The 12273-nt window shown below is 43.3% G+C and overlaps 1 protein-coding gene across 1 annotated transcript in view; it reads right to left on the reverse strand.

The window, feature by feature from the left end:
• LRIG1 (leucine rich repeats and immunoglobulin like domains 1) overlaps positions 1 to 12273 on the reverse strand; it is a 94856-nt gene that overhangs the window by 24550 nt on the left and 58033 nt on the right. The window contains 4 exon segments of the mRNA XM_075762380.1: positions 4155 to 4298; positions 5118 to 5261; positions 7533 to 7676; positions 8721 to 8858. Of these exon segments, the coding sequence (XP_075618495.1) occupies positions 4155 to 4298; positions 5118 to 5261; positions 7533 to 7676; positions 8721 to 8858 (570 nt within the window).

A 12273-nucleotide genomic window follows, 5' to 3' on the forward strand; every position in this document is an offset into this window, starting at 1 on the left:
CTTCCCTTTGCCTCTATTATCTCTGGGTTTGGAGATTATTTTTTTTTAAGCTCTACTCCTGTTGCAGTTTGGAAGCTGGTAGGAAGAAAGCTGGTTTTCTTTTCCAGCCAGGGTACAGATGAGGCTTCTGAGATTTGACACCAAGGGCAGGGCATGGGAAGCTACAAGCCACTGCAGACACCTCACACAATATGCAACCACTATCTACGCAAGCAGTAAAGCTGCAGCATTGCCAATGTTGAAGGCCAGCTTGTCTCATCAAACAAGGGACCTCTGGAAGTAGCAGCAGGCAGAGTCACTGGTCTGTGATTTTCAGCCTGAAGCATCCGCCCACAGCTCCCCACTGCGAGTATATTCCTCCTGATCTCTGGGATCAGCTGGGTAAGCCCTGCAGGGCTACTGGCAGGTAAGCGTGACCAGCAATAGCCTCAGCTTTAAGTTGCCTGCACGCTGACATGTGGGATATAAAAAGTGGCATTCATCTACATGCTGCTACTCTACATCTTCTCAAGCTTATCTCTCTACAAAGGGCAGCTGCATAGGATTTTTGAAAATATCTTAGCGATTTGGGAGCACAAGTCACTTCAAAAGATGTGAGGGTTTGGGCTGCTAAACTTTTCACAAAGTGGAGTTATGCAGCTTTGAACAAGCACTGAAATCCTTCATTGTACAGACAACAAGAAAAATAAAAAACCTCACTGAGTTCCAAACCTCCAAATTCCTCTTCTAGTACTGCCTGTTAATGAGTCTGCATAAAAATGTGTCTAGGGCTTGCACGAAAGTCACTGCACAGCCAAAACCTAAGTCAAAACAGGCACATACTCTGAAGCACTGAGAATGTCATTTACTTGGCAAATAAGCTGTCTATCTTTTAGCTGTGTGAGTGGGCAGAGGGCAAGCTTTGGAAAAAAATTCAGCAAAGATTAATGAGTTTGAAGAAGGTATGGGACAACATACTTTCATTCCTCAAGAACTTGTAGTGTTAGTTATGAAGAACTGGCATCCGGTCAAAATTATGTCCTCACCTGCGATTAAAGAATTTGGCTTAAAAAAAAAAAAAAAAAAAAAAAAGGTGTTCAAAAGTAATCCTAAACCTAGCTGAGAAAAAAAAAAGTTCCTCTTGATTCTACACAGAAAGTTCCTGCCACAACTGGTAAAGGCATGTTCCCCTCTGTTTGTCCTGACATCACCTCAAGATGGATGGACAGCAGCAGTCTTTAGAGGGCTCTCTCAATAGCTGCAACCAGATGGAAAGTTTCAGGAGCTAATGCACCTGGCAGTGGCTTCCTTCAACACATAAGGGCTCTGCTTCCTGCCAGTAGGACAGGCCAATTTGCAAAACAGCGTGTTCCCCTCCTCAGCAGTTTGTATCATCTGGGTCGAGAGAAGTCAGCAGGTCTCTGTTGCTTCCTCGACCTTCTCATCTCTCTACCAGTGAGAAATCACCGGAACAAACCAGTGGAAATGTTTGTCTCCACAGGCCTTTTGGTCTGGCGAGGAAGTGGGAGAGCAGAACACAGAGCAGCATGCCAAACGTGATACATAAAGGGGTTAAGCAGAAACCTGTTGTGTTGTGCAGTTGGGGGTCCTGCTGCCAGCCAGTTCTGGACTAGGTACATCTAACGCATTTCATTCCCATTGACCAAACCACAGGTAAAAAGTGAAAAGAACGACCCAGCAGCCAAGTCATCGTTTACTCCTGATGAAATCCTATGCTCTCACTGTGGATTTTTCCATGATGTTGATGCCCTAGCACCTGACTGGTGAATACAATCAGCCCTTTCTCATGCCCATAACAAGGTAAGAGTTCTCTTTCCTTGTTAGCTTTTACATCAGACCAGAGCCTTGGGGTCACATTTTGTCCCAACAACTGAAGGAGACACAAGTCATCCATCAGATGACCACCTCCTTCCTTAGCACAGATAAGCAGGGGTCTGGCCACCTCTCCTTCTTGGGTCAAGGACTTTGAAATTCATTCCCTGTACAAACGCAGTGTTTTCTGATAACTGAATCCCAGCAGATTTAGCAACAGGGGAGGCGAGCAAGGATCTTTTAATAAGGAATGAAACATACACATTGAAAGAAGTGCACAGAGGCAGTCTAGATGTATCTAGTGCTTCCTTTCCTCACCCTTCAATTTCAGAGCAGACCCCTCCCTACAAGTACTCTTTGGCTGTGGGAATTTCATTTAGGAGTATCTGATGGCTCCCTACAGCAGCATTACCCTAAAGACAACACCTGCAAGAGCTTGCAATATTTTGCAGAGATGTGTGCTAACACCCACATAATCACATTTCAAATCTCAGCTAATGTCATCTCTGGCCTCACACTCTAGCACAATCCTGTTTGTCAGGCCAAGCATGCTCCAGTAGCTCCTACAACCTCACAGAACCAGGCATTTTCCAAATCTACCCCATTCTGCAGCAGGGCAAGCGAGTCCTGCACTAGGTTTCTGCAGTTACTGTAGAGGACAGCCTCTAAGCCAGGACAGCTCTCCATTAGCACTGCTTGTTGGCAAGAGATCCCAATCCATACCTGACAAATAAAGGACTCGGCATGATGTGCAACCTCCCATCTAAACCTTGAGGGTTTGCAAAGACAGTGTCAGGTAGAAAGACAAGCATAGTTCTCTCAAAGAGTTCTGACATTACTTCTGCAAGATGCAGATGGGGCTTACTCATCCTATCTGAACCCAGGCTGAAATAAAGCTTCGACACAGGCACCAGATATTGGGTCCCTGAGAGCACAAAGGTCTCAGAGCTGTGTTACTAACACACTGCAGGGATCTGAATTTGGCTACTCCAGGGGTCCAACTGTGAGTGCCGTAGGAAGGCAGACTCCCCTTTTTAGATGCTTTAAATTTAAGCAGACCATGGGTGGAGCGTAGTGCAGATTCTGATCTGTTGTCTTGAAGATTTCTCCATTGCCACTGTATTAATCTAGTAAAGTATCACTTGAGGATCTGCATGTGAAGCACTGTGCCAAGCAAAGGAGCCCTTTAGGCATGGGCAGTTTCACAGCAATTTGAAAAATTAGGTAAGTAAATAATCACATATGTATTTAACTAAAACAAAAAATAAAGTATTTCCCCTTCTGCCACAAAAAATAATCCACATCTGAATTAATAACTTGGGTTTAACAGAAGATCACAGTTGGTCACTGGGCTAACATGTTAATTCTACAGCTTCTGAACATACAGGAATGACATGTATCATGTCCACCTCTCTCTTGAATCTGTATCCCCAAAGACTAGGGAGTCACAGCTGGGTAGGCAGATACCGACCTTCAGTCTGAGTCCAGAGTGAGGCCTCTCAAAGCGGGAAGCTGCTTTACCATACTGCTTTTTGGTGAATAGAGGAATCCCTAACAATGTTTAACAAGAGATTTCTCAGCACCAAGTAGAATGAATTACAGTTCCGCTAACCACATGTGTCAAGTTCTCCAAATAAAAAAGTGAATCTTTCCACAGTCCCACCAAGGGGATGACAGCTACTTCTGTAAATACTGTAAGCATCCATGTGTGTCTCCTCAAAAAGGCATTAAGCAGTGCCACAGACCCAAAAGAGACCCTTGTGGGGCTGTCCTCAGCAGCAAGGCTTTCTTTCATTTATCAAAGAGACTGTATTCACAGCTGGAAATCTCAGGAGAGAAAAGCCAATGTATTTACTTTTCAACAACTGAGCCCTACAGGAAGGGTACAGTGTAAACAGGAGAAACAAGGAGAACTGCCTTTAAAGGGCCAAATCTCTGCTGGTTAAAAACATGATCGTTCTTTGTAAATACAGAGGACAAAGCAAAGCTTCCTTCAGGCTGTATGGTCATTATATGGCAAGCCATGCATGTCTCGTAACCAGCTAGCTAAAAAGCGTTGGCGAGCCACAGATCACAAACTCTCCGGGTCTTTTGGTACTGTATACTTTTAGTGGGTTCTAGTCTTTGTTCCTGGTGCAAATATATTTTAATCGGGTGCTCTAAAGGTCACAACATCATGAATAACAAGAGCATCACTTTCGAGGCTGCAGTTCCTGTATTTCTACACGTTGATACAACGGGAGCTATAGCCCATGTGATCAGGGAAAATCCTTACTCCCTTTTCCTCCCAACCTTACATCAGCATCAAACCTGCTCAACCAACCACAAAGAAACCAACTTACAGCTCATGGAGCTTCTGACAGAAGCTCCAGCCATCGGGGTTTATGCGGGATATGGAGTTGTTACTGAGGTGAAGCTGGTGCAGAGATGAAAGGCCATAGAGAGAGCCACTGTTTACTTCTGTCAGGCTGTTATACTCCAGGTGGCTGTGAAGAAAGATCAGAAGGAATTGACAAACAGCACTGGTCAAATGCTGAAGAACTTCCAACAAGCCATTCCTACACACTCTTGTACATACCCATGTGGGCATGTGTGGGCATTTCCTGTGCAAGTGAAGGATAGAAATTCAAGGACAACACAAAGGAAATACCAGAACGCGCTGTGACTGCAGAGGTACGCTCCGCTGCAAGTAAACCGGGCTTAAAGCATCCCATTCAAGTTTGTATTTGCAGAGTCTCAGTTGTGTGACAGCAGCATCCAGAATCATGCTGCCTTGATCACTTGCAGCCTTGAAAACACACTTGAAAGCCAATCATGTTGGAAGTTTCAAGCATTTCTCTGCAATGACTATTCAATTTGTTCTTTTGTATGGAAAGAACACATCACTGAGATAGGCCAGCTTGGTTTCTAGGTATCCCAAGAGGCAGAATAATCAGGTCTGCAACACATAGTTTCCATGTATCAGTCAAAACAAATCTGAAGAAGCCAGATAAGCTTTTATTTAAAGACCAATTGAGATCTTACTGAATGTTCAAATCATCAAACTTTCAAAGGAATTCCGCACAGCTTGAAAAACAGGACTTTTTTATTGAACACCTGGAAAGCAATGAGCTTTAGTAAACTGTGGGTCAACCAAATGGAAGCTGCTATAGCATGGCAGAGCTCTGTGCATGCAGGACACAGAAAGAAGCATGAGGACTGGCACAGGTGCCCACAGGTCTCTGATGGGAGTCCTTGCTAAAATGCAGAGAAGGACATGATAGCAGATGAAGTCTAAGGGAAAAGAGCCCGTCTCTCCAACTTACAGGACTTGCATCTTGGCTAGACCCCAGAAAGCCCCATCAGTCAATTTGCTTATGTTGTTGCGCTGCAGTTTCAGGACTTCCAAGCTGTCCAGTCCCTGGAATGTCAGGCCTTCAATCAGGCGGATGCGATTCCGGTTCAGCTCCCTAAAATCACCAAGGCCATACAAGTTTATTAAATCCCAGTCCTTTCTCACGAAATCATCTGTGCAGCATACAATGGGGACAGCAATGCCAACAACTCCTCTGTCAACGGTTCCCAGGGGAGAGGAGAAGCGCACCGGAAACTTTCAATCCCAGAGCTAGCCAGGGAAGTCAACTGGGTCTGATCGCTTAAACAAACTCACCCTGGGACAGACTTTCACTATAAAGAAATAACAGAGACAGTGTGGCAATTCCTCTTCATCCCTCCTCTCTCTGCATTTCTTTTAAGCCATTTATCCTTTTCATCAATTTTCACACATCGTCATCTCTCAAGCATAGACACCATTTGAACCAATATAGTTAAACACGAGCATTATTTCCCTTACAATCCACTGTTTTTACAGGACCTGCAATAGCCCAGTAAAAATGTGTTCTAAAACAAGCTGGTGCCATAAGAACTGTAAGCCCAAGAGGAAATTTTATGGCTAAGTTTGAAAGGAAAGCTTTCAGCTCCCCTGACAAATTTCACATTTTTGCCTATTATAAGAAACTAATAAAGAGTGAAACAAGTTGTTTCCAATAACAACGCAGTCTTAGTATTGTGTATACAAAGTTCTCCAACTGGTTCATTAAATCTCTTTTTTTTCCCCTCTGGGTGGGGAGGGACCCCTACATGTTGGGAATATTTTTTTTCCAAATAGCAATACAAACATCATCACAGCATGCTTTACCAACTCATATCAAACAGTATTATGGATTGCTAGACTCAGACATCCCAGGTGAAAACCCAGTTCCATAAAGTCAGTGGAAAACTTCATCAACACAATGCATTAAAGCTGAAGACAGGGCTTTTAAAACGAATACCTTTCTGTACATACAAGACTAACCTGAGGGTAGTTCCCAATTCAGCATTTGTGTTGAAGAAAATGGTGGAGGTTACAACATCAGAACTTGTTTTGGAAAAGATGAGGAAGCTGTAGGAACTTTAAGCTTACTTTTTAACTGCCTAAAAAAACAATGTTGAACTTGCACTCAAGTTGAGTGTAATTAAAGTCAAGTAAGCAATTAAAAAGTTTTCAGTCCTAAAGACTCTTGCCTTACTGCACTTCCTAGGCTATTAGTGAACTACTCTTTGCCAGAAAAAGAACTGTACACAAATTCTACAACACATCAAGTCTGTATATCTTGCAATTCATTCATGTTTATCTATAGGGTTAAACAACCAGCTGTGAGACTATCTTTAAGAGTTCCAATTACTCCAACTTTCAGTGAAAACTGTGTTCCTAAACAGATTGAGTTGACCCTCATTTTTATTAGCTTTGCACATTATGCAGACACACACAGTGGATTACAAGCTCTCTTGTCAATGGACAGTAACTTCCAATGGAAAGGCAAGAGACTTAAGATGCACATGCTATTGTGTCACACTGTTCAATCCCAAATTTGCCACAAATCCTACATGTATGCAAGCAAAAATGCACACCCATTCCTCAGACACATCTTGGCTTAAGGATTTGTCAAGAGGTTGCCATTTAGAGGTGCGAGTTCCAACAGCTTTTGCGGACTTTATGTTAACAGACAGAGGCTAACCTTTTGCCTATCAAACTTGATGGAAAGACTGCAACAGGCTTCAGGTTGGGACTATTTCTCCAACAGCAGCAGAAGGGAAAAGCTAAACCATTAGTGCTACTATTTTACACATAAAGCATATTTATAGCTGCAGATGCCTATGTGTCCCCATACAGGTCCTGCCATACAGACAGCAGGCAGGGTAACAATGATGTGTGTGTTAACTCATCTAGAGTGCTTTTTTTCTCTGCCCAAGTATCACTACACAGTTTAACAACCTTCCGTCATTACTTTTTTATTGCCACATAAAGATACCTGTGTGGTCTTGAAAAACTAACATGGTAGCTGAGCTGTCGCTCACAACAGAAATATCTTCCAAACCTCTCTTGCACCACAGACACCAGTATTTTTTAAGGGAATGGATTTGTCTCATGCTGCCAAGTGCATAAGATGCTGATGTCTGCTGCTGCATCCCTCCCTCTCCACCTGATCAAAAGACTGGCCTGAAAAGGCAATAACCACAAGATAAAAAGGACCCTCTCCCAACGTGTTTTACTAGGTGCTGGCAGAGGACTACTGCTTGGTGTATTCTAAGTTTTATAGATAGCAGGTGAGGAAGGGTGACATTTAGTGTGTTTATCCTCAGGGACATTTTGTCTCCATAAAGTGAGGCTGAGCTTAATTAAAGTGCACATTTCTACTCACAGTTGTGTTAGCCTGGGTAGCCTGAACGCCTTGACAGGAAGCTGAGTGATCCTGTTTTTACTCAGACGAAGTGTTAGCAGGGACCGTGACAGACTATCAAAAGCACCAGGCTCCAGGGTGCTGATTCTGTTGCTCCCCAGGTAGCTGCAATAAATCACAACAGAAAAATGAACAGTTCTGTCAGAAATCTCCTTTTATCAGCATTTGGTTGGTCTCCAGACAGGCTAGTGAAATTACTGAGGTGGCTTCAAATCAGTCGGATTTCTGGCCGCACAAAGAGCACAGTGCCTTTCCCAGAGCCATGTGACGAATGTCGAGAAGTGTTGCACACTTCCCAAGAGCTCCTTGATACCCTCCTATTTTAGCAAGGCAATTGGGATTGGCAGCCAGAAACTGGAGAATATTCCAATGTAGGATGACTCTATTCATTCCCCTTTTCCCCCCTCAGCATCTGTCCCAGGGCTTTTTCTTATCTGGACCCTAGTCTTAGCCGCAGAGGCTGTTTTTACAGAGTAACAGGCAAACATCAGTCACAACACCTCTCTCTTATATCCTTTTACAGCCAGGGGCAGAAATTTTGGTGCAAACTTTAATGCAAGCAGATTATCTGTCTGCACCTCTTCAAAGGTACCTAAAACGCAGATTATTTTATGTTTCACTGAAGAGGCAAACATTCCTATTGGGAGGGTGTTACTCTGCTTAACCCCTGGTTTTCTTCAAATAACCAATGAGGATTCCTGTTCTTAACATTCAGTAGCCACTTTAATGATGAAATAGTCATTCCCCCTCCTCTCTTCCAGATGCACACAGGCTGATCTGGGAAACAGCATATACACTTCCCACTGGGGAAAAGACACAGACAGTTCCTTGTAGCTTCTAGGCATCTGTAAAGACACTTATACCTGAAGGATGCAGGATGCCTTTTCTCTGTTGCAACATTCCCATGCAACACAATTAATAATCTGTGTTCTTTACACATACATCAGAAACCAAAGACAGACCTCAAAAAATAACCTGACAGTAGGGACAACATGCTGCCTTCCAATTCTCCTTTGCACTTAAAATCCTGACGACTAACCCCATACTTTGCATGTTCAATCCCTCTCCTTTTTTTAAAGAAGGTTTGAGGCCCTTTTCTCTGCTGTGGTAACTCAACAAAAGCTGTTCCCAACTAGAAAAAAAACTCACAGCTCCTTTATATGAAGTCCCTGCGGAAAGCAGCCGTTTCGGATTTCCGTGATGTCATTGAAACTCAGGTCCAACGTTTCCAGGGTAACGTAGGGCTTCAGTTGACTTGCTTCAATGCTGCGGATCCTGTTGTGATGCCTGAAACCGTCAGGAGGAGAAATGGAGACAATTTAGTTCTCTTTAGGCCCACAGGCTGGCCCCTGAGTTCGTACATTCAGACTTAACGGTGCTTGTTCAACAGCTGCCTGAGGAGAAACCCACACCAGAGAGATCTTCCCTAATCCCCATGCTGTTCCTATGGTTAGAGACCGGCTTACAGATATTTGCAAACTTCCAGACGCTTTTTCTGGCATGGTACAAGACTTTTTGCTGCTACAGAACTATTGACTCCATTCATTAGTCTCCCTTCCAGTAATTTGGGCTTGGTTCTCTACGAGCCTGCATTTCCACAATGGATTTGTTACATGCAAGAACTGAAGGGCTGGATTTTAATCGCGCAGGCAAGGAGCGCTGATCAATGGTTTAAGCAACCTGCCAACACTTTACACAGAGGATGGGATTTTCAGAGCTGCCTGCAGGCAACAGATAAGTAAACTCAAGCAAAAGTTACAAAACGTTGTTTCCTTAATTCCTAAGAATCCTTCTAAAAACTCCCTGCTTTAGGCTATGTTACAATGATATGTAAAGCACAGAAATACTGTAAAAGGGCTTGTTTGACCCACTGTGCTATTAGGACAACACTGCAGTGCCAGTGCTCTGTGACTGCAGGATCAGACCCTGTAATGATCAGCTGTGTTTGCTGCCTTACCAATACCAGCCTGAAGGATTCAATCTAACATTTTTCTTTAGAGAAAGTACTACAAGCTGTCCTCAGCATCAAACAGTTAATACCTCTAGACCTCATCTGTACTCAACAAAGTCTAACTAAAAATCCCCTGAGTCCTTTTCTCTGACTCCTTTCTGGCCTGAATCAGTAGAGAGAACAGTAACCAATTTAAAAAACACATTGCGCATTAGTCACAAGAAGTAGAGCATATGCCTGATGTGAATTTAGACCAGTCACTGATATTACTGGCAAGGCTGCAAGTGAGGCACTCCAAACAGAGATGCTCACCAGACACTTGAGAATTTGCTGAATAATAGCAGAGAGATAGCAGAGAGGGTTCAGACAAGTACTGTGCCTTCATCTGGATGGCTACCCACTGAGTAACCAGAAGAAGAGAGACAGCAGCCAGTGAAAGCACTCTTGAATACAAACTGGGACGTCCTAGCTCTGCCAACAAAGCATCAGCTCTCTAAAACAAAAAACTGATGGGTAAGCTGACCACGGCCTTCCAGGCAGTGAAGGCAATGGGTGTCTGGGAGCCCATCTTCTCCAGCTTCACCTCCATTTCAGGCTCTCCCAGGGGTTCAGACAAGCCCCTTTCAAAGAAAGCCTCTCCTCTCAACAGAAAATACTAATAGGGACCTCCTCCGCACACTGTGATCTGCTCCTTTACCCTCCCTGTTATTAAAACCAGATTGCTTCACCACCACATTTGCTGGTGTCTGTAACAGGAAGAGGATAAAAACTGTATCTCCAGACCAAGTTGCTTTCTGGAGACTCACCCTTTAAACAGCCACCACACGATCCTCACTTACACTGGGAAACATTCACAGAAATGCTGCTTTGACTAAAGAGTTTAAATGCTACTTAATTAATTCAGTGTAAGCTCACAAATCATTAAGGACAAATTTGACACCACTATAGCAATGCACTGCTAATGTGGTGCAAAAAGGCGTCAGAAAAATCAAAGGAAAGTCATTAACCTATGTTACCAAACTGGTTATTCCATGGGTTACAGGCACACAGACCTCTGCAACCACAAACTGTATAAAAAGGCAATGATATGGCTACTATCCAAGTGACCAATATTCATTTAACAGTCAGAAATAAAGACTGAGTTTTCACGTCCATAGCACATAACGGAACAGAGCTTCAGTGAATTTATGCTAATAGTATGACTAAAATCCAGAAAAACTCACTATACCTAGAATTTCGTGACCTCCATAAATTGAACACGTGGGTGAGGGGGATTTCTCTTCCCCAAGGATTAGTTTGTTTTGCAAAGCCTCAATTATTAGAATCAGCAAGTTCAAAAATTTCAATGTTATTTCCTCCTCAAAATAAAAGAGTCCATTAAACGCGTGTGTGACTCTGATTCAGGAAAGTACCTCAACACAGACATAAGTGAAAGCAAACCCCAAGCATGTTTTCCATAGCTCTCCTGAAGCACGAGCTATGAGTTCAACTCTGATCTCATCTAGGCTGTGATGGCTGAGATGAATCTGGCTGTAAATTAACAGGAAATGAAGGTTTGTTCAAATGAACGTGAAGAATCTATAAATTACCGGACAATTCCTGTGCAGGGCAGCTAAATCTGCAAGGGAGTGAGAGCACAGAGTGAGTTTGGATATGAAGTGGTCTTCAGAAGCCAATATTATTTTTTTATTTTTTTTTTTGAGTATTAACATTTCTGTGCTTTAGTTGTACAACATATATCCAATCTGCCTGCCTGCCAGATCTCTCAGCCCATCCCAGAGGACAGACTTTAAGAAGGGAAGAAAAGGACAGGAAAGTACAATTTTGTTTGAGCCACGTTCACAGTTTCCAGGTGACTTCTGTCTGTTTGCCTCTCGCTTTTCACATGCTACAGCTAGCAGATTAGATGGATGCATTATTTCACACAGGAAAGAAACAGGCTCCTTTCTCTCTCTCTCCTTCAAACATGGGCTGACTCCAAACGTAACTCTCAGCTCCAAACACCATCCGCACGCGGCCAGTCCCAGCTGGGGAATGTCAGACAGTTTGCTGCAAAGCACTGCACCCTCTCAAAGCACTGCACTTCAAACAAAACCAGCCCGGCTGACTTTTCCTATACACAGCATGTGATATGAACACAACGTCGTCCAAACCTTTTACTAGCTTGATTACATTTTATTTTTCATTCTTTCAAGTAAGAGCTGAAATGTGATTTAACCCTTCCTGTTATTACTTAGATCCTTTCAGCTCATCTGCCTTTGTTCCCGATCTCATCGCAGGGTGTTTTATAGAAAAAAAGAACAGTGACGTTATGACTTTGCCTCTCCCATTTAGCAGTGACTGGAAAAGGGTTGGATTTTTCCCAACTAGCTCCTTAGTTTACATTTCCTTGGCTTCAAAGGTAGCAGATCAGATTTTAGTACCAATTGTCGAAACCAGGCTTTAAAGCACAAATTATCAGTGCTTCTACAACCAATTTGCCTCCAGGTGTCTTTTCTTCTCCCCACTCCTTAGGTATCACAGCCTGGAAACAGCTTTCCCTGTCTCACTTCAGTCAGTGTTACCTCAAGAGTATATGATGACAGGGTTCAATGTGAGATTGAGCAATTAGAGCCTGGAGCAGGAGCCAAGTCTCTTGGTTTCTATTCCCAGCTCTGGCACTGACTCATCTGCCTTGGGCAAGTTTCTTAACCCCTCTCTGCCTCTGGTTTACCAAAGTGTATGGGAATGCACTGCTAGACTAGGATGATG

The sequence above is a fragment of the Balearica regulorum genome, chromosome 10, assembly GCF_011004875.1.
Source record: "Balearica regulorum gibbericeps isolate bBalReg1 chromosome 10, bBalReg1.pri, whole genome shotgun sequence".
Classification (NCBI taxonomy): Eukaryota; Metazoa; Chordata; class Aves; order Gruiformes; family Gruidae; genus Balearica; species Balearica regulorum.